Source organism: Saccostrea cucullata, unplaced genomic scaffold, assembly GCF_032062105.1.
Source record: "Saccostrea cucullata isolate Sc308-1 unplaced genomic scaffold, CSIRO_AGI_Scuc_v1 ctg8440, whole genome shotgun sequence".
In the NCBI taxonomy this organism is placed as follows: Eukaryota; Metazoa; Mollusca; class Bivalvia; order Ostreida; family Ostreidae; genus Saccostrea; species Saccostrea cuccullata.
The window spans coordinates 131233-154487 of NW_026924719.1; the positions used below are offsets into that span (position 1 = coordinate 131233).

Consider the following 23255-nt stretch of genomic DNA (forward strand, 5'->3'; position numbering starts at 1 on the left):
GGTGCCCTACATTTTTCAGTAAAAATACATAACACGGCGTTAGTCGTTCAATTTCTTTAAAGTTTCACATTTTGTGAATAGTGCACAACTTAGGAAATTAAGTATATGGAATACTTTAATGGGATATAAAGACAAACGAAGTGTAGTTATTTGTTTTTAGAAATGATACTGAAAAATAATAACGCCATTGTGTCTTATTTGTTACCCCAACAGTGTTTGTCGTGTGATTTTAAACTTATTTGACAACCATATAAATTAGGTTTAATAAAAATAAATCCACAAGATACTGATGTACAAGTAACAGTAACAGGCATAATGCGCAGTTGCTTTATTCTTTAGTCTTCATAGAAAGTTGCACGGAATATCCGATTTCGCGGATTCAACGATATCCTAATATCGAGTATTATACGCGATTTCACGGATAATACCCGATTTCGAGTATTCTCTCCGACCTGTTAAAAGGCTACTTGAACCTTGAATAAACAGTTAAGTGCAATCAATAATAAGTTGATGGGTACTTTACTTTAAATGATTCTGGCATGGTCCTGTTGATGATGTCTTTGCTTGGGAAGGGACTTAGAAACTTAAGTTCTGCATGTAGTAAACTAATCCAAGTAGTAAAAATCGTCGAAAATAAGGTATAACTGATTTAAAATCTTTCTGCAATATCTTGGACGTAAAGACCTACTTTCAATCTCATTAGAACTGCAAAAAAACTGATCAATGGGGCTGAGATATGATGAAGACATCCTCACTCTATCTGTAGAGGTAATTTGGCCTTGTCCCCTCCAATAGTTCATCCTTGAGCATTTAGGTGCAAGGCAGCTGCACTGATTAATAATTTAAGAAATCAATTAAATTGTGAATTGCTGACAAAATACGCAAGCCTCCTCTAAAAAAGTTTTCTGGCTAAAATATTTTTTTTTAAATAGATTATCAGATACCAACAGAAAAAATGAGAACAAATCATCTTATTAAATTTTTTATTGAATTTAGAAATTATGTAACTTTTATAATGGTAAATTTTTAAAGAGAAGCTCATTTGAAAAATAACTAGTCACTTAATGATCAGTATGACCATTAAGCTCTGCATGAAGTTGGGTACTCAAACATTGTTGGCATTCCTACTTTTGTTTCTAAGGCCATCAGTAAACTATTTTTGTTTTGTGTACTCTGACCCACATTTTTCAAGGTAGTTTTTTTTTTGCCGTATCTAAAAATTGATTATTGTCAAAAAACCCAAAGACTTTTTTCAAGCGTGGGATGCATAGTAATCATATTTATTGATGTTTTCTTGATACTCTGGATAAGACAGATTAAATATTCACTGCTTAAAAAAATATTCTGTCAAAGCATAAAAAAAAGCATCTTAAGGAAATTATAAACCCTATTTGAATTGAAACAATCTCTTCTTCCCTGAAAACCAATCCCCCACCCAAAATAAAAAAAAACACTTAAATTTTAAGAACTGAAAACAAGGAACGGGTAGGGGCGATTTTGACGGGAAGGTCAGAGTACATCAAACAAATCATTTTTTATTGCTGGCCTTTAAATATTCTTTTACTTGAACAGCCACAAAAAGATAACAAATGATGGTAATCCTGTGTAGAATTTTGTCATTCGATCGTTGTCTTTGATGCGTTCCACGCCCACTTATGTTTGCAAAGTTCCGCTCTTAGTTGACTGACCTCTTGTCTTAGCTCCCTGCTTTCATGAAGTAGGTGATCTTCTTCACACTGCACATCTAGGATTTGTTATTATGTAACTATAAATATTGCAGCAATATTCATCCTATGTAATATATTATATTTTCATTTGGAATTACATAAATTAACTTGTATTATTGAGGGTATACTTAAAAAATGTTCACATCACAAAACTCAAATGTCAATTGATGATCATTTATACAAGTAAGTTATCTATGTATTCAAATTAATGATTATATCATTTAGATGTTACAAATGTATAGTTGAAGTCTCACTTGAATCAGATGTGAGATGAATGTTAACATCAGCTGTTGTGATGGCAGAAAGATCTTCATGATCGATATCTACAGTCTCTTCTACAGTATGATCCATGGGCCAGCAGCGAAAAGTGAAGGATTGCCACCTCCCTCTCTTTCGAGATAACCTCCTTGTACTGTTCTTCCTATCAAATGAATATTTTCTATTATCATATATGAAATTATTATCAATATTTTAAATGCACAAGCAACAAAATAGGCTATTTAACATTGGAATAAATAGTGCTTACTATGTATTATATAACAGAAACAACCAATTATTTAGTTTGCTATTTATACATGTAGTGGTGTAAATTTGTTTCTGCATCACTTGATTCTTACATTTTGATATTTGACCCCACCCCCTCCCATTATTAAGCATTTAATTATTACATTATAATTTGAATAAATAAACTATTTTATTCAACAAATTTACATAATATTAGTAAAACTTTATTGTAGGTATTTGTATTGGTAATTTGATACACGCGAAAACAGGTATCTCACGCCCACCCCAACCCTAAACAACCCCTTTTGACTGTGACGAAAAAAGATTATATAATATGTGTTGTTTCTGAATTTATCGTAATGCCTATAATTTATCATACATGTGCAGTACCTACACTTCAATTTATATTCACCACACCTAAACTAGTCTTCAACTCCCATGCATGTACCTTCATAGATATTGAAAAGACTTTTTTTGATTTATGTGGAGTATATAAAAATCGATCACATATACGATAAATATTGCCGGGGTAGGCCTTATGATTTATCATGTATTAAGACTATACTTTTGTTGATTCACGATCTAACCTCCTTTTTTCCCTTTTGACGTTTTCTTCCGATCTAATGTCTTTATAAGCAAACAATGAGGGTGCGTAATTATCATCACTGGGATCATCTCCATGCCACCCATGCAAAAATGCTCGGAACAGATCCAAGTGTGGTCGCCTGGTTCCCACTTATCCCTGTTAACTGATTTGATGCACACTCTTCGCTTTCGTTTATCCTTTGGGAAACGGAAGAAACTAACCCCTCTCGATCTCGCATCATCTGTACTACTCATTGTTTGCTTATAAAGACATTAGATAATAATGGCGGAAATTTCGAAATCATGGTTAAAAATTGCTTTGTTTACATTGTTACAGACATGCCGGCATTTGTAAACAAAGCAATTTTTAACCATGATTTTTAACACTCATGTATGCATTAAATATTGAAATTCTAATTAAGGTTATCCGATCCTCAGGTTCTGAAAATCAGGTATTGAGTAATTGAAAATGCTCACAAAGATGTCTCTAAATTCTCAAATTAAAATGTATTTACCCACGGTGTTTCTTTAAACTCCATCTTTAAATTTAATCATATTATACAGGGAAAATTAGTAAATCTCAAACAATTTTTTCAGGAAATGCGATTTGAACTACCTACTGCATAATTTTTAATTGATAATTGATCAAGAAATACATTTTAGGAATAAAATTCATAGGTATCCAGGCTTTTAAAGAAAGTTGCATGAGTTTTACACTTATTTGGTACTTTACTTTCTCCTACTTACTTCCATTGTTTCATAATGCATAGTGTATGAAGTGTTTCCTTTCAAAGAAAACACCGTAAATCACTTCTAATTTCAAATCATGCTGATAAACTTTGGTAAATAAGGCTAAATGTTAAGAAATTTGATTTTTTTTAAATATGAAAGTTTTACTTAATTTTATGAGGTACAAATGTCAACTTTTTTAATACCGTTTCTTAAAACTTTAAGGAACATTGAATCATACTTAGAGGCATAAAATGAAAATTGTTGCATGAAAAAATTTTAATTTCAAGCTTTATTTTAAGACTTTTCGAATTTAATTATAAATGAAAGAGTTATCCTTCCTGGCTGAGGATCGTATGTCCATAAAATTGTTATAATGCAATAGTGTTAACACTGTATACCCCATCAGTATCATCTGAATCTTCATTGTCATATTCTGACTCATCCCAGTAGAGACTTGTATCATAGTCATATGGATTTTGCAAACTTAAAATTTGCTGTGGAACCATTTGGATATGGTGCTTGAAATATTTTATCCAAGCTTTACCTAGATGGTCTTCCACCTGTCTTTTTCTTTCTCTTCTCTCCTAGACAACAGCAGACTTCGGTATGTTTTTTTTCCATAATGATTTCAACTGTGTTATGGTTCTCTTGTTTACCCCGTGTCTAGAAACAAATTCTTACTCAATGTTTATTCATTCCGTGTACTTCTTACAATGTACTTTCCTTTTTGCCATCATTCTGCTTATTTTCTATGAGGTTCTTCCTAGCATGGAAAAGCTCTAACAAAATATCTTTTTCTACTTAAAAAAAGCTGAATTTTGTCTTGTTTCCATTACTTCCTAGGAATGAGATACCAGGTAATTTTTAGCCGTATTCAGGTCAGACAGAGTTGAATCACAGGTTTGCAAACAACCTACTGCTCACCTGAGTACAACTTATGCCAGGTAGTCTAATCCCCAGATCACCTTTTAATATCAATTCTCTGTAATTATCAAACAATATCAATAATGCTTGGCCACGCTACATTTTCAATTTCTATGAAACTTTTTGTGTGTACTCACATTGTCACATCATTAATGGTTTTATATTTTTTTATTTCAAAAAATGTCTCGTTGCCATGGTAACAGCACCTATTGTTTCCCCTGTAAATTCTTCCTAAAATTTGACCCAAAAACGTGATTTTGTAGATTTTACTGAATAAAAATGAGCTTAAAAGAAACAAGAGAATGGGAAAATCTACTTTTGTTTCAAAACTACCATTATTCCTCTCTAATATAACAACATATTTTTTTTAAAAACTGTAATTCTACATAATGGCTTAACAACGCTTAGCTTTGGGGATATTGGCATTTTGCCAAATTGAGAAAATTACCATTTTAGACCCTTTTTCAAAGCGATTTTTTAATACTTTGCACACTAATTTGAAATTCAGGAAACATTGCATTGTATAGATGGTACATAAGTTAGTTTAAACACATTAAAATATTTATGGGACACTTAAACATTTTTTTTAAAAAAGCTGATGAAAAATTACCCAAAATCTGCAAAATTTCCGTATTTCAAGGAACATATGCACATTTCATTAAGTTCATATAGAAAAGAAATGTTCCTTTCTACCTGTTTTGATGTCATTTAAAGTATAATTAGTCCATATCTAGGAAAAGTGTCATGTTAAATTATTCACATCCCATTTCCAAGAGCATTAATACATGTAAATATGTTCTTAGATAGGAGAACTGTGAACACCTGCACAAAATGCCCCCCCCCCCCCCCCTTTCCGTAAAATTGACAATTTTGAAGTACATGTAGACTAACCAGGGCATGTTTCAAGTTTCCTGAAACTATCCCCTTAGATTGAAACTAATATGAAATAAAATTTTCCCTATCCATTCTCTATTACTATGGAAACAGGAATGCAAGATTTGTTACCATGGAGATAGGAATACCAGATTTTTAACCAAAATGGCTGCGTTTAATGTAACAATATTCCCAAAACTACACTTATTTACTCTTTTATAGAACCTGTGTAATGAGTTAAATGTGAATGTGAACTAAATTTTTTGGCATCTTAAATTTGCATCTTTATGATGTTGCAAAAATATAATGCATTTTGTAATGCTATGTCAAATAATTGCAAAACCTTGTGGCTTTTACTTTTTCAAGATTTTGTCAAACTTGAAAAATTCTGAAATGAAACTAAAACAAGCAGGACATTCATAATATTTTACTCATTTCAACTTGTTACTTTGTATAATTATTTATTAAATTCATGGGCAACTGCAAACCACAGATACTTTGAATGAAGTCAAAAATTTACCCCCCCCCCCCCCACTCCCCTTCTGATTTTTTCTTCTAAAACTTATGAAACACGGCTTTAAACTTGAGAAAAATTACATTGGTTTTTAAAAAATCTCATCCTCTTGGGTAAGTTATCTTGGATTTAAACATAAATATCCAACAATGGAAAACTTTAAGCATAGTGTTTGGCATATAATTAATAATTAGGTTTGCAATGGATCTTTTGTATTCTGTAAAGTCAGTTGAAAGAATGCCCCCCCCCCCCCATGAGACACTGTCCCCCACAAGTATCATTTCAAGGAAGTTCTTCTTTTCATTTTACTAGGTTACTGCCAACATCTCATCACACCAACTATATCAATCTCCTTTCCTTTTTTTTTCACATGTAAATATAAATTCTGAAAACAAGAGAACTTTTCGCTTTTTTTATTTTTTATATATGCAACATATAGAGTACATGTATTCTCAACTACGGTATATATCATTAGATTTATGAGACAAATTCTACTGTTTCTGCTGCTCTGAAAATCTTGTCTCTGATTTTTCAATTTTAGAGTTTTTGTTGGTCAGGCATGTACCAGTATTGACCTACATTGACATACGCAAGTAGCACTGATAATTAGTTAATGAGAATTATGCTGAGTTGAGTTTTTTTGGCAAGGTACAGGATAAAGCTTGATAAGTTCTAAAACATATTGTTATACAGCATAAGATTTGAGGATGCCATCACATAATATGATAAACATGTTCCTATTATATTTGAACTTTGACATCTCAAACACTGATATCTTGAAGACAGTGGGTACAAGTATGTTGAAGTAGGTTGGAATTCAGCTTTCACTTGCCTGGTTTCAAACCTAAAATATGGCATCCCTTCTCAACCTGCAATGGTAAATAATTCCTGCACTTTCCAATATACACTGATTTCAAGCTAATTAAATGTGTATGTAATCCTTTAGAAAGTTGTTTTCTTTATTCTAGTATAATAATTCTTCTGTAATACTAGACAGGTATTAAATTTTGTTTTAAAAAAAAAGAATTAAGATATAAAACTGAAATATTTTTTAACAATTTAAGGACAGATGATACAAACAAACTTTTGTCAAAGAATTTGAAAATAACAACTGGGGTCATGTTTAAATCAGTAAAATTAACAACTTTCTTCAATTACTTTTTAATTTTTAATTCATATTTGCATAAAAATGGAATTTGAAGTGAAAAATATTTGTATAGATTAATAAGGATAGTTTCAAGAGGGCAGACTTTTGAACATCACAGAAGGTTTACAATTTCTTAATATTCTAGAAATTTATTAATAGCATCATTAATTTGCAATTAAATTATGCCAAAAAATATATACCAATCCAGGCATCCATTTTTTGTTTGTATCATCTGTCCTTAATTTACTTTCATATTTTAAGAATGGTTACCTTGAAAAGAACAAAATCTAGGTGTCCACTTTCTTGCAGAATGCACTTGAACTTCAGTCATGGCCTATTTGGTCCTGTTTTGGTTTTTTGGTCTTACTTTTTCTTTATTCATCTTATATGGTAAATCCTTTGATGAAAAAATGATGAAAATAATTACTTTCTTAGGAACATGATCAAAAGGAAAATTCATTTCATTCATACACAGACATGTTCATGTGTGTGATCATCTTACCAGTAGTGAATATTTTCCTGAGTATCAAATAATTTGTTTAGAATATTATAAAACATGGTCAGTGTGTATAAAACAAATATCATTATAAATCAGAGGTGAATATTCTACATGTACATGTATATAGTTTTATTTTACCCTCCACTTGAAAAGTGGTAGGATATACTGTAATCGGTATGTCCGTCTAGCTGTACGTCCATCTGTCTGTACGTCTGTCTGTCTGTTACGCTTTAGGGTACCCATCTCTTATTATCCGCAACTCCTCTTATACCACTGCAATGAGTGAAATTTAATGAACCTTTCACAGAATCTTTATTACATATTGCCATTGTGCACCTCCTACTTTACTTTTTGATTCGACACATATTTTGGGTTTCCCTGCCACAGTAAAACATGGATTTGTCATCAGTTATAACCATATGGGAGGCAGGGGGTATCATTTAGTGAGCTCATTGCTCACAGTACTTCTAGTTAAATTTTGTTTTAACACTAATACATATGTACAAGTGTACATATATATTTTTTACTGTTTGCTATTTGAAAAGATTATTATTATTCACAAAAAAATTGAACTATAGATTATACAGTACCGGTACTTCACAGACGAATGAAAGAGTCTATATAAACAAAAATAACTCAATATTTCCAGTGCATTCTTAACCTAGATCTATTTTGTCAATACATATAGTACAGTTTTGGATAAATATAATAAATTTAAAGTTTAAAAGATAGAAGCTATTAAACAAAACAATGACATCAAAACAAACATGCTGTTTTCCTATTTTCTGCTTATGAACCATGACCATATTTTGCTGATATATAGAATACTATTTAAAAAACTTAGCTACTTTATGCTTGTGCTCACACATTATAAACGTTTGATGCACTTTTTTTTTAATAGAAACAAACTTGCTGTAGTTAAATATTTTAACAACACAATTCTGTAAAATATGTGCCTAATGCCAATAAAGAATTGAAATAATAGGATAAACAATGAATGAAAACTGACAGAAGTGGAAATTTATATTATAAAGATAAATAATGTTCACTTAAAGTATCTCTCAGCACATCATAAAAAGTAAACCTACTGAATGGCACAGATTTTATACAATCTCTATATAGACATTTATATTTCGGGGGGGGGGGGGTTCAGCTGTATCAGCAAGTGATGTTTATATGCTTCAAATTCATTTTTATTAATAAAAATAATTAATTCATTTGTCAGAAAGTCAAACTGTCAAAAGGTATAGTTCGCTTGATTTGATAAGGACCACTGACCACTACCGGTAAAACAACTGTGTATTGTAAGGCAAATAAAATTAAGAAAATATGCATTTGTTAATCTTGATATTTTTGTAATGCTCAGTATATACATAAATTTACCTTCTGTCTTCATTGTTTAAGATGTCTAGCCTTCTTTTCTTCTTCCAGACTGTAAAACTTGGATGAGATCTTTCGCCAGAAAATGTTCATTGCTGTTTACTAAATACACATTGTACCTCCAAACGTTAGAGAGTAGTTCAAGGGAAGTAATTAGGAAGCAAAAAATGCTTCAAAATGTAGAAAAAAGTCATCTTTACCATTGAATTCCTGTTACATCTTTGAGTCTCCCACCAATGTTTTACATATTTTGATATAATGAAATATCAGCCTTTCATAATTAATAATTACTAAATTTGTAATCAGTGTGCCTTTTTTGTTTTAAGCCTCCAAAAACTCCACTAAACCAATCACATATCTGATATGTTATAATATGTAAAATGGCCATTTACTATTGAGAGATTAAATTAAAACCACAGATATAATTACTTTAATCTGTAGGATTAAATTTAAATAATGAAAACATATTAAGTTATCCCTTTTCATTTCTGGACACAGTTTTTCTTGATAAGTACACGTTTTTCAAAATTAACGAAATTGAGGATTTTGCACCCCGTTTCTATGGCAACCAAGGGTCTATTTCATAAACCCACTTTAGATTTTACAATTAATGGCATAGCTATTTAAAATTATTATAAAAAGATCAAAATGGTTTTCTATGTGTGGCCAACTAATTTTGATAATTACAGAGAACTGATATTAAATAGCCAGTTCCAAATTTTTGACCAGTTCCGGATGATTATTAATTTAGGAGCTGATAATTTATAAATTCAAAGGTGTAAAAATAAATTGCTACCTATTGTAAGAAGGCTTATTTATAAGTATATGAATTATGCAAAGTTTTGATTTTTTGCCATCAGTTCGGTTTCGTTATCGTACCTGAAAGAGTCGACAAACTTTTACAATGCAAGAAATCTTAATCACTGCGACGTACATGTATAAGTCTGCAGAAAAAAACCCTCTGTAGAAACATCAATTTTTAACATAAGACAACATTCCAGGTATTAAAAGTACATTGTACGTGTGATATGTACTCTAACAAACACTTAAAACTTGCCTAGAATTAATACATGTATTTAGAACACTGAAAGATATCGGAATATTTTTGTGTTGTCTTTTTACTTGTTCAAATACCCATTTTAAACACAAATATACATTCATTCTTTGTTGTTTCCTTCATCATGAACGTAACTTATTATATCCCCGCTTGAAAAGCAGGGTGAAGGGTATATAGTAATGAGATGTTTGTCCATCCATAAGTCCTTCCGTCCGTCTGATACGCTTCTTGGTACCCGGGTTTTCTAATCCAAAACTCCTCTTTGATAGCACTGAATGGAATTTAATGAGGTTTAAAGTATCTAAAGAGGCTTTCTCAGAATCTTTGTTAATCAAATGCTGCCAAAGTACACCTATTTAAATTTTAATTTGGGCTCCCTTGGCATTACATGGATTCTGCCATTCTTTCCAATATTGAAGGGTAAATCCATCTGTTATCTGCAATTCCTTCATACCACGGAATAATATTTTTTAAATTATACTTTCACAGATTCTTTATTACATTGTGCCATTGTACATGTCACCTCTTATTTTACTTTTGATCTAACATTTATTTCGGGTCATAATATTGTCATATAGGAGGTGTGAAGTATCATTATCGTTTTTTTATAACTTAAATAGATCAGGAAACAATACTTTAGACCCTTGGTCGCAATATAGATGGTACTCAAAATAATTTTCAACGGGAAGTTATTACAAACTGCATACAAACTTGCGATTTAAATAGCTATTCTTATATCAATTATGAAAAGAATTTATACTGCCCTATAATATAAATTGCTTAAAATGAACATGAAACTACATATGCTGCCAGATATCCGAATCTTTGGATACGTTTTTCTTTTTACACTTATTGAATCCGACTCTGCACAATATGGTCGATGCGCTGGGTAAGTTGCTATAATATTATTTGTTACATGTGTTGGGAATTTGTATAAAAGAGATGTGTTCAAATTGTTGGACGATCATCATTTTCCCTATTCAGTCGTGTTGTTAAGATATCAGTTTTAAAGCGTTTCAATTCCAAACTGAACGCAGAACGCTGAACTGAACGCAGAATTAAAAAAAAAAACAGAAAGCAAGAGAGGTTGATTCTGAGGTTGTTACAATTTTCGAATTAATGTGAAAAAAAAAAACAGCTGAACTGTATAAGAGGAATCATTTTATTGCAGTGAGATTTCTCGTCTTCCATTCCTAAAACAAGAGATAATAATTAATTTGAACATTTAAGGAAAACACAACGAAAACCATTGCGTTTTATTTTTGTTTAAATACTTTAGTAAATGGTGAAATGGATTTAGAAAAATAACACTTAATTTAGAAATCTCAATACTTTGTTTTACAATTTACTCTATTATCAAAATCAATAGACCTTTGATATGCTGCAGAGGATTTATATACAACGGAGAACAACAGAAGTGTGTATGTAAGTCTTATTTAATGTAATCATTGTCGCTGCTAATAAAATATCGTTTGCAATAAAAATGTACCTCAATGCATGGTTTCTTAAATGGTAACTACGATATGCAACTTGAAATGACTCGCTCTTCATAATAGGTATTTGAAGTTTTGTTAAATGCGCAGGCATTTTGAATTATGGAAGATATAGGATGTTTCTTTCTTAGTATGGTAGATTTATATGTAGATTTATCTCACACGATCTTCTTCAAAATATTGTAATTATCATATCAATTACTTTTTCTGATAGCTTTGCAGTATATATGAAAAATTTTTTTTCCGTGAATGGAAAAAAGAATATATTAAATGAGGAGTTTAAGCGAACAATATAACATTTTGAAAACTTTTTAAAACCAAGTGTAAAATTCCTATACAAACATATATAGATATGAAACATCAACACTATTAAAGCTTCATGTATAATTTTAATATTAGATAAAGAGAAAATTAATTTATGAAAGGTCAAATTTTACACATTTCTGTTCTCAATCATTCTCGAAGATCAAAAATACCAAAATATGTTCAACAATAACCGCACTTGTCACATAACTTGTTGATTAAAGATAAACCTATGACTGATTGATTGATTGTATATTGTTTAACGTCCCACTGGAGAAATTTCCACTCATATGGAGACGCCACCACTTGCCGGTGGAGGGCTACAAATTTTGTCCTATGCTCGGCACTTAGGGCCTTTGAGCAGTGAGGGATCTTTTTCGTGCCAGCATCTACTGCGACACGAGGCCTCGGTTTATACGGTCTCATCCGAAGGACCGGTCTCCACGTCCCGCAGTGGAATTCGAACCCGCGAGGATTGACTCCTTACTTCGCGACTCTAGAGCAGACGCTCTAACCAATGTGCCATGCGGGAGACGACTAACCTATGAAGAAATTATGTTAAGTACGTATATTGCATTACGCAAAGTTAATTGAAATTTCATCTGATGTTAAGCTTGTGTATATCCAATGTTTGGGAGAATATGTGAAGAAACCTGCAATTGTACAAAGGAGTATTGTAATCCACTCTGGGGATGTATTCTTAATGACAAGAAAGTTAAGACAGGTAAGAAACTGAAAGCATGATAGTTTTTATCTTAAATCATTAACAATTGCAACACATCAATGCAGATCTGAGATTTAGAAGAATCATATATGTTGAATGTTTTTGCCGAGATGGCTTTCCTTATAAATAGACATAGTTTGCTTTATTGTGGGGCCCGTTGTAGGCATTATTTGTTAGACAATTGACTGATTTTGTGTTGACTTAACGTTGTTTATTCCAGTCAATCAAGTTCTATTACGATTGTTTCAACAAAGGATTATCACTGTTTCGAATAAGGCCCGAATAAAACGAAAGGCAGTTTAAGTTGGAAAAAAAAACTGTAATTGTTACAATGTATAGCAGCAACGATTAAGCAAATTGTAAAAGTTATAATTTGTTCTTTCATTCAGAATTTTCTTACTTATCGAAATATTAAACAATTTTAAGATTAAATTCCAATCTAATTTTTTTTATTACGTTTATGATATAACTTCTTTTTATCGGGACAAAAAAATAACAAAATTCAATTTTGTGATTTATTGTTTTAATTTGATGAACAAATATATTTACGAAATAAAGTTTGTATTATTGCAAATGTTGCAGGATAAACTCTGAGGACGGCATTTATTTTAGAACAATATTTTATGTTTAAGAAGGTTATCCTGCATCGTTCTTAAAAACGTTTCGATTGAACTAACAGCTCTTATATACAAGTGATCGTTTCCTCTACAGGGAAACGAATTGGGTCACATTGCCGCGATAAGGATTTTCCATTAAACATCAAAGGGTCATTTTCTTCTCAAATCTTTATTGTTTCTAAGTAACACTTTAGAAAAAAAAATGAAAAAAATAGATGTAGAAGACTTGCTTTTCTACTTTTTTTGAAATTGTAAAGGGGATCAAAAATATTTCTTGTAAAAAAAATCAAAATTTGACATTTTTTTGAATTCAATTAGTATGATTCTTTTTTGAAGGATGAATGATTGTAGATATGTTCTGTATATATTTCTTAAACCTTTTCCTAGTCGCTGTGTCTTTGTTAACGTTAACTATTTATTTACATTATGTATAATAAGGATAGAAAAAAGGAGACTAAATAACAAATAAAGGAAAAAGAATCAATTTAAATTAAGTGATAAAATCTGTTTTCATTTTTCTCAGAAAAAGAAGACAGGGCCTCAACTAACAACATGGATCTCTCTATGATGACATCACATGAAACAACCAAAACACATGGAGCAATCACAAGAACAACAGAATTGTACAAAAGTAATTGGAAAAGTCTTAAAAGAGATTTGAAAGATAGATATATTGTTAAACATGGTGTTGGTAGTTTCCTAGTTATTGAATGCTTAGCATCTACGTCTACATCACATATATCTCTTAGCCTCTGATTAATAAAGACGATAAATTTCAAATACATTCAAATAGTAGTAGCCCTATAAAATATCAACGGTTGCAGACATAATAATGAGATGAAAATAAAACGCAAAATAACTATAAATGTATTTGTGCAGATTTCCTCCAAAGAAAAGGCAAATGATGTTCCCTAGTAGTGATCTTTTGTAGGCTCCAGGCCAAATTCCCTTGGAAGTCATGTTGACTTGCTATTGGTCCAACATTTCTGACTCTATTTCTCTGCATTAAATTGGCTCGATATCAAACAAGCTATGCTGTATAAATGTCCAAAATTAAAAAAAAATCATCAAACATAAAAAAAAACTGGACTATATAACGACTGCATCATATAAATTATATTGTTGGCTTCACCTTGCAGAAGCAAAAACTAAAGACCACAGATATGCTTATATAATTCATGAATTTTTTTAAAATTTACATTATTACTTATTTTCGTGGTAAATTATTGACGATTAAGATGATGAAACAAAACTATCAGCAGTCTCGTTTACAGTCATCATTTTGTAGGTTCTATGGTCGATACAATGACATTGTCAGCAAATACAATTTATCATTGAGTCAAATTCTGACTGAAGTTTTTCATATTAATTGTTAGTCCATTATTTATTCACTAAATTGACGTCAGATTTTTCCGCTATTTCTCGATCCTGATATGGAGCACGCCACGGTGTCGGCTCACTTCTCCATGGCACTGGATCTCATCTGATGTTTTGGAGTTCTGCATTTAATATTTGCTCTGCTCCTAGTTGTATTGTTTTAGGGACTTATTGAATACCATTTGTTATTTCAATATGTTTCATTTTTAAGTTGATGATTGCAATATTGAAAAAATATCTATCATTCCCTTTCAATGTTCATAATATGACTTTAACAGCACAAGATCTCGGAGGGAATGATGATTGAAAAATTCAATTATTCTAAAAAATAGTGGGTGATAAAACATCAATTTATGAGGCAAACTAATCGTAAATCAGATAACCTTTCAATTTTGAACTCCGACATAGAAAGACAAACAATAAAATTTATTCTGGGTTATATTAAATTATAACCGGAAAATATTATATCATTAAACTTACTGATAACATAATAACATCAGGAAATACTATTAATTCGGACTATTTGCAGCAATTCATTTTGTACTGAAACAAGTTCAACCAGGAAGACGTAACACAAACTTGGTTTTAAAATTAACAATATCTGAATAGACGTTAAATACTGCATGAGAAGTTGACGAAGCGGGCTTCAAATTTTAGCAGGTTTGGCACAGACAACGATGCGCTAATCCATGATTACCGTTAAAAAATGGAAGCGATATGATGTGTTTCATTTACTTAAACTTCGATTTGTCATATTATTAGGCCTCGAACACTGAGGTCGATTTCATGGTTATGTATTTAAACAGGCAAAAGGCATCTATAGATGTATGTAAATATTTATCCATGTTTAATGTGATTTTGTTTTGCAAAATCACTTTTGAGCATTGATTACATGTACACATTTTTTTTTACCTTTTTTGACTAGAAAACGCTAATTAATTACCTAGAATTAATAGAAATAGTTTTTTTAAATGCTCAACAATCAAACTACTACCTGAGCTTTTTTTTCAGACAGGTGGGCACGCTTATTGAACAGCATTAATGTAATACGATGTTTAAAAATTATTAAGATATCAAAAATATACTTAAACACTTAGACAGTATTATTGTTTTTTAATTTATTTTTAGCGCTATATGTGTAGCGCTTATTCAGGACTACGCCAAACACTCCATATTATAGTCAGTGCATCATTAATTTTATCTCGCACAATTTTGAGAAATAGGCCTAATTAAATCATGAATTTTTTAACACAAGCCCCACCCAACCCATCCCAAAGAAAAATTAAAATTGTAAAAGATTACATCATGACCATGATCAACTTTTGCAGTCTTGGCAATGCCATATGGGTCTCTGGTATTTACTTGACCATGTTGACATATATGTAACAAAGAAATATTTTTTTTAAATTGACAAACTATACAAAATTTTAATTATTAGCAGTTAAAATCAGCAGCTATATATGCTTTGAAATTTTCTACTTTCGTTTTCAAAAAACGATCTTTTTGGATTCCTATTTTATTGTTTGATTAGGGCCTATCATTTTGTTTACTTTAATTTTTGTTTTTAAAACAATGACTATACATTAAGCCCTTAATTTATGTGTTTCAGTGCGGATACCCCTTCAAACTGAAAAGATTAATCCCCTAAATGCTCCAGGCTATAAGCTACCTGTACCTGTACGTACACAGCAACCTGTGCGTTGAAGCGAGAAGTGATTTCCTGCATGCTAAATTAAATAAACAATGAGACTTATCTGTGTGCATTGAATAAACAACTATGATATTCTTATCCCGATTGACAAAATTCGGCGAAACTGAAAATCTGAATTTTTTTCAAATCGGGAAATTGGGACATTTTTTTCTCTCCCGATCGGGAAGGCGGGATGAATGGTTAAAATCGGGAGAATCCCGCCAAAATCGGGAAAGTTGGCAAGTATGACTATTTTTTTTTGTCTTTCATTTGTTTCTCAACAATGTAAGAAAACACCTTTGTCATTTTGTAAGAATTCCATCAAAATAAACAAAATAGTAGTTTTGATTCTACCTGCCTATCTCTCTCATCTGTTTTCATTTTTCTTTGTTTTAAATTTATTGTGCTGAAGGAATTTTTGTATCAGTCAAATTATACAGCGATAGGATATACGATGAAAAACCAATGCGTTTGTTGATAAAAATGGCGTGGTTGCCGGTCGGACACCTATAGTAATCAGACGGTGATTGGGGCGATTTGCTGAATCAATGGGGGTCATCGGTAGAGAATAATTAATGTAGTTAATATAAAAGTCAGCGATGTCTCAACCGATGCCCCACATTGCTCCTCATCAGCAACGCATCATTAACACATCTTTCAAGGATTGGCCGATGTATGGCCGATCATCGTTAAGTGCCCTTTGAATCTGAGGTCATCGAGGGGTTGAGTGGTGGTAAGCAGGCATCGGCCGATCTTCGATCGATGTACGACCAAATATTGGACAATAGTCGACCGTTGTACGGACGATGTTCATCAATGTATAAGCGATGTGATATACATCGGCCGATTACCCTGGAACATTGTTCTATGATTAGCAATGCCACGCTAGGCCTTTGTAAGTCCTACCAGCAACCACGCCATTTTTATCAAAAAACGCATTGGTATTCCATTGCATACCCCGTCGCTGGATAACGTGACTGATACTTTAAGGATTACTAGGCCGATGTGGACCGATGTAAAGGCATAACATCACTCGCATCACAAATTATATATATGTACTACCGGTCTACGGCCACCTGCCGGAAAATGAGACTAAGGCATAATTTAAAAATTAGAGAGAATGGACAATTTTTCCACCCTCAATATAGTATTAATCACCAAGAAAGCTTTATGAAATATTCAGAACACTTCCAGATAATATTGCATTGATTTTTTTAACGAAGACATACTATTAAATGTATATAAAGAGCAACAGTTTTATTAATTTGACATTTACTTTCAACAGACGTTTGATCTGCTGAGGAGGATTTAAATACAACAAAGAACATAAGAACTATCAATGTTGACTTAATTACAAGAAATTTAAATCATTGACTGTCATTTGAAATAACATCTCAGATGCAATAGTCTCATTCTGCTTGTTACGTTGCTTTAAAAAATAGAGATAAAACAGACTGTGATGTCCTAACACACAAGTACTCCACACGACTGAAGCAGATCATGCCTCTTCCCTCAGACGTCTGACTTTACATACATCTAAATGGTTGTTTGTTATACTTCGCTTGAAATGCGAGAGGGTATATAGTAATCGTAATGTCTGTCAGTCCGTCTGTACGATCGTCCATTTGTTCGGACCGTCCGTCCGTCTGTTACGCTTTGGGGGTACCCTTCTTTTATTCACAACTCCTGAAATACCACTGAATGAAATTTAATGTAGACTTACAAGAATATCTATTTAATATTGCCATTGTGCATCTCTTAGTTTACTTTTTGATCATACACATTTTGGGTTTCCAATAGCAAAATATGGAAACGGCCATTATGCTTATATGGGAAACGTGGGTATCATTTAGTGAGCTGATTGCTTGCAATACCTCTACCGTGTCTACGTTGTGCTTAATATTCCTCTAGACAGACAATTTTCACTCATCTGGAGACGCCACCACTTGCCGGTGAAGAGCTGCACATTTTTACCTATGCATACGTACTCGGCACTGAGGACATTTGAGCAGTGATATATATTTTTCTTGTCAGCATCTACTGCAATAATGGACCTCGGTTTATACTGTCTCATTCAAAGTACTTCTACATGTATCTACGTCCCTCAGTTTTAATTAAACAGGCGATGTAAAGGATTCTAAAAATCCTTACTCTAAGACTCTAGAGCAGACGCTTAACAGTGCGCCAATGAAGTGGGCAAATCACTTAATATGTAACAACTGTGATATCACGTTTTCAAAGGAAGATATTTCCTTTATTTGGATTTATTATTTTTTTCAAATAAGCATAATTATAACAACGAGTTCATGTCCCAAACAAAACTGAATTGAGGAATGTCCTGAAGAATTCGAGCATTCAAAGACTCACCTATCGTGTTTTACAGATTATCGAACATTTTTTTTTTTAAGGTTTGAGATATCGTTCAAAATTTTTCTTTATCTTTTAAGATTGGTTTGCAGTCTATAGGAACTTTAAAAAAAGGATGAAAAAAATAAAGAAAAAAAGAAAATTTCTTGTCAGGATGTTAAACAAAAAAAAAACAAAAATTTACTATTAACATCCGTTAAATTTGACAAAGTCGTTAAAAAAGTTTGCATTATATGTTTAAAATACAAAATTAAAAAATTACATTTTAGCACAAAATTTCCAAAAGTGAGAGCGAATAACAGATAAGTTCACGCACGTCTCATCTTTGACATCTCCTCCCACTTTCATAAAAGAACCAATAAAACATGTTTTTAGACTGTAGTAAAGTTAGGGAAAAGCTCAATGACATTAATTAATAACACAGGAAACAATTATTATTAAGCTTAAAAGATAAAAAAAAAACAAAACAGAAGTCTATGACCTGGCCATAAATCTGATAACAATTATAGCATAGGTACTGTGAGATGAAGAGAGTGTTTCCAAATTTGAGAAATTGAGAAAGGAATATAAACCAAGAAAAATCTATCCTCATTTTGTCAGACCAATGTCATTTGCTGTTCTATGCCTTTTCTGTGCTTTTCTTTTGCTATTAGGAATCTACTTTCTTAAATGCATGTACATATATAGGTGATAATTTCATATTAAGGACAACTACACCTACAATTGTATAGTTTTCTAATGTTTAAAGAGAATAAAACACTAAAATGTAAAATCTGGTTTCCCGATTAACCAAAAAAAAAAAAATAATAATAATACAACTCAGAACAAAATTTGTAGGGATCGCTTAATACTTTCTTTTGATTGTCGCGGAATGCACACGTGTAAAATCAAATGAAAATTCTACTAAGAGAAAAAAACTTTCACAGATGACTGAATGTCATTATAAGCAGCTGAACGCTTTGACATGTCTGACTGTACTTTTATGTAAAGATAAATCAATAGATAATAATGAATTTTACATGATTTAGCCTGACCGTTTATGTGCGAGATACAAGAAACAATTCTTTATCTTATTACTTCCTCTCATAACAATACCTTACTTTTTTTTTCTCTCAAGGAAATGCAAATTGATATGTTTTTATGAAAATAAAACATAAATGTTAAGCTATAATAATAAAACTGTCATCTGCATGTTCCATAGATTTCAATCCCCACACGAATTTCAAAAATATTGCTTTTGAAAAAAAAACGCAGTGTCGTTGAATAATAACAAATTAATGTTTCATAACATGCATCTCTGAGGAGGTAATAGGACTGGCTCAACAAGGATATGTGCATAAGTAGTACCGGTATTTATTTTCATTCTCTAAAGGGCTGATGAATAAAGGCACATTGAAACAAATATTTTTCATTCGGAGAAATTCTCTACAGCGTAGGAACTTTTTTGTTAAAATAGTGGACATGTCAACAAGGTGAAAAAATGACGCGTTTAAAGAATGAATTGTTGACAGGTCGACAGGTTGACAGTACTCAGTATGCTTGAAATATCAACACGTATTCAGGAAAACAGGTTGACGCGTTTATAGGTCGGCAGGTTGATATGACATGAGTTTTAAGAATGACTGGTTCACGGGTCGACTTGTTCACAGATAGTTTGCTTGAAAAATCAACATGTATCCAAGGAGACGAATCAATATGTTGACAGGTCGACATGTAAACGAATTGACAGGTAGACTGTTTTGTTTTTCATTTTCTTTCCTTTATCTTTTTGAAAGAGGTTACTTGTACTCGGATAACTACATACCAGTATATTTTTTAGAAAAAAGGTGAAACTTTACGACCAAATCCCCCTATTTTTTAGAGTAATTCTATATTTTAGTAGAAGGAAAATATGATTTTCTATTATAAAGCCACACAGTGATCATGCATATTTAACATAATTTATTAACTTTACAGACAAATCATATAAATGATTTTTTAAAATAATATAAGCCATTGAAGTCATCTGATTGACAGTATGAAGTTTTTTCATGGAAAATATTCATATGGTGTCCATTTTCGCATTCATTCATTTTTTGATACATGTAACTTGAAATTATTAAAGCAAAAAAGACCACCTTATACCTCATTGAAAATAAAGGTTATATTGCAGATGGATGCAAAAAGAGGAATTAAAGCTACATCTACGTTTAGCTCAAAATACTCAATTAATTTGCAAGTGTATGAGCATTATGTACTTGAAATTTGATAATAATCTGAAGTAATTGACGAAAACACCAGATTTCTTTGGATTGATTGATTGATTATGTGTAACTTAAACTCCTAATCCAGCTTTTTTAACTCGTATAAAAACATCACCTTATACTCTAGAAGGGCTTAACCTAATATTGCCTTTTTTATGCAACGAGGGCCATTGAACGGCAAGGATATTTTTTTTTTCAAACCAACACATACCATTCAAGGTACCTCGTTTTGAATGTCTTATACGTTAGACCAGTAGAAAAAAGTTTCGCATGCTTGGCACAAGATTTTTAAGTACTTATACCTATGTACAAGATTTAAGTTTGACTAACCACTTACCATTTAGAATTACTTATGATAATCAAAAGAATCCGGAAATACAAGAAAATGAATTATTTCCATATAGGATAATACATACTCTTTTCCATAGCAAATTCTATGTCATTTTGAGACCCCAATATCAGCGGAGAGCCGATGAATGATATTAGTAGAGGGCTGATACAAAATGTGATGTGGAAAAGGGTATGTTTATAGGTTTATTACATACTTAGTAATAAAATACACTACACATTAAGTTTAAAAGAAAACAAGAAAATAATCTTGCACGGACTGTTTTTTTCTTCTATTTCAAATGTATGTGGTTTGAAAATAATATTTTGTCAATTAGATTATCTTTACATTCAAAAATGCTAAAAATTAAGAGAATGTTTACCCCCCCCCCCCCCAAAAAAAAAAAAAAAAAAAAAAACAAAAAAAAAAAAAAACAAAAAAAACACGTGTATGATCACAAGTACTGTTATTAAGGTTTAAATTACTAGGAGTGTGAAATTGATTCGTATCAGCCCCGGAAATCTATATCAGCCCTGCAGGGCTGATACAGTTATCGAGACGTCAGACATATCGAATATGCAAAATCCTGTATTTTTTACCAAGTATGAAATATTAAAAGTAGTTGAAACACCTTTTTATATCCAGTGTTATCCATGTTTTCAATTCTAACTTTATTCATAATGCATGATTCATATAATTTAAAAGCATGCTTCTGAAAGTTTTTTAATTAAATGTCATAATTTCTTTTCCATGCTTGATTATTTACATCTTTGTCAGATAACATCAGTTTGATATTTTACATTTAACGCCATTTTATTCAACATTATAAATAGCTTTGTAAATGCATTTCGTCAATGAAATTGTTTGCGCTTGCTTGCAACTAAGCTATTGTGTTAAACTTTCGACTGTTGGAACAAAAATCATAACCCTAATTTTATTCTTGTTAACAAAGTAACAATGTTTGGACTAAAAATTCTCACATTTATTTCTATGGTACATTATGCCGTATTGGTTCAAATTGACAAGGCAATCAACATAAAAGTGACTGCTTCGGGCAAATGTATGACTTCTAGCAAAGTTCTTGATGTTTTCACCATCATTGGACAAAAACTGTGCATTCGAAAATGTTTACAGAATCGCCAGTGCAAGTCTGTGAACTATCGAAAGAAACAGCTCAATTGTGAACTAATTGCAGCAAAACGGGGAGAATCGGGAACGTCTTTAGTTCTGGACTCAGAGTGTGACTACATTGAAATGGAAGATCAGCCACAGGTTAGTACTGTCTCGAGGTTTTTAGAACACTGTTGACTGTGTAATGTTTATCGTTTAATTAAAGACAAAAGATGAAAATATCAGAAACAGTCTCGGCCTATATATCTTTGTGCTAAATTATCAGCAATTTAACAAAAGTTAGTCAATAAGGATGTAGATAAAGGAACAAATGCAATAAAAATCCCTAAAAAAACTATAGGTATTTTTTTTTTATTTTTTAGGTCAATAAGAAAGCATTTTATATCATCTCGTTGTAATTTGAACACGGATCGTAAAGTCTTAGAAGATATTATATTGATTTTAATCTACTCCTAAAATGATAAAAAGTACCATTATTTAAGTATTTTTGTATGAGTATTTTACAATACACTTAATATCAACATAATGTACGCATCTAATGTAATAAAATTTTAATGAATTTTATTTACATTGTATTTTTCAGCCCGATTTTGTATTTTTGCCTTTACCTAATGGGTTCGATGTTCAAACATATGGCACATCACGTATATGTTTTGCATGTAAAAATTTCTTAATTTAAGACACTTGATATATAGACATCAGTATTAAAGAATATTAAATGCAATTTATTTGTTCTCTTGCCTATTTTGAAATACTTATCAGCCTAACTAAATCTCGGGTGAGCTTTTCTGACCAATAGATCTCTAACATCTCTCGTCTGTGTGTCTCCTTTAATCTTTTGTCCATTTTCAACTTTACGAAAAGCAAGAACCGGGTAGCTTCAACAGAATTAGTCACACAGCATCCTTTGGTGAAGAATTGAAGATGTTTATGGGACTAATTGTGTCTTTTTTTTAAAGTTAGGGACATTTTTGGGGAAAAAATCAAACCCCTCTTTGAAATATTTCAAAATTTTCTCCAGATTCAAGCAAGAGGTCAAC

At 31.6% G+C, this 23255-nt stretch overlaps 1 protein-coding gene, 1 long non-coding RNA gene and 1 pseudogene across 3 annotated transcripts; 1 reads left to right on the forward strand and 2 right to left on the reverse strand.

The window, feature by feature from the left end:
- Positions 1–486: 486 nt before the first annotated feature.
- Positions 487–3191, reverse strand: LOC134267116 (uncharacterized; annotated as a pseudogene).
- Positions 3192–6503: 3312 nt separating this feature from the next.
- LOC134267113 (uncharacterized) lies at positions 6504–9046 on the reverse strand. Its single transcript, XR_009992096.1, has 3 exons — positions 8889–9046; positions 7277–7403; positions 6504–6728 (listed from the first exon to the last, which is right to left on the reverse strand). It is a non-coding gene; the product is annotated as an uncharacterized LOC134267113 (long non-coding RNA).
- A 1650-nt stretch (positions 9047–10696) lies between these two features.
- On the forward strand, positions 10697–13881 carry LOC134267114 (uncharacterized). Of its 2 annotated transcripts, XM_062749336.1 has the most exons (5): positions 10697–10831; positions 11312–11367; positions 12352–12462; positions 13174–13228; positions 13603–13881. In XM_062749336.1, the coding sequence occupies exons 1-5, from the start codon at positions 10728–10730 to the stop codon at positions 13625–13627; spliced, it is 351 nt and encodes a 116-aa protein (XP_062605320.1). In that variant the 5' UTR covers positions 10697–10727; the 3' UTR covers positions 13628–13881. The 2 variants fall into 2 exon arrangements, with proteins under 2 accessions (XP_062605320.1, XP_062605319.1); XM_062749335.1 differs by lacking the exon at positions 13174–13228.
- Positions 13882–23255: the final 9374 nt, after the last annotated feature.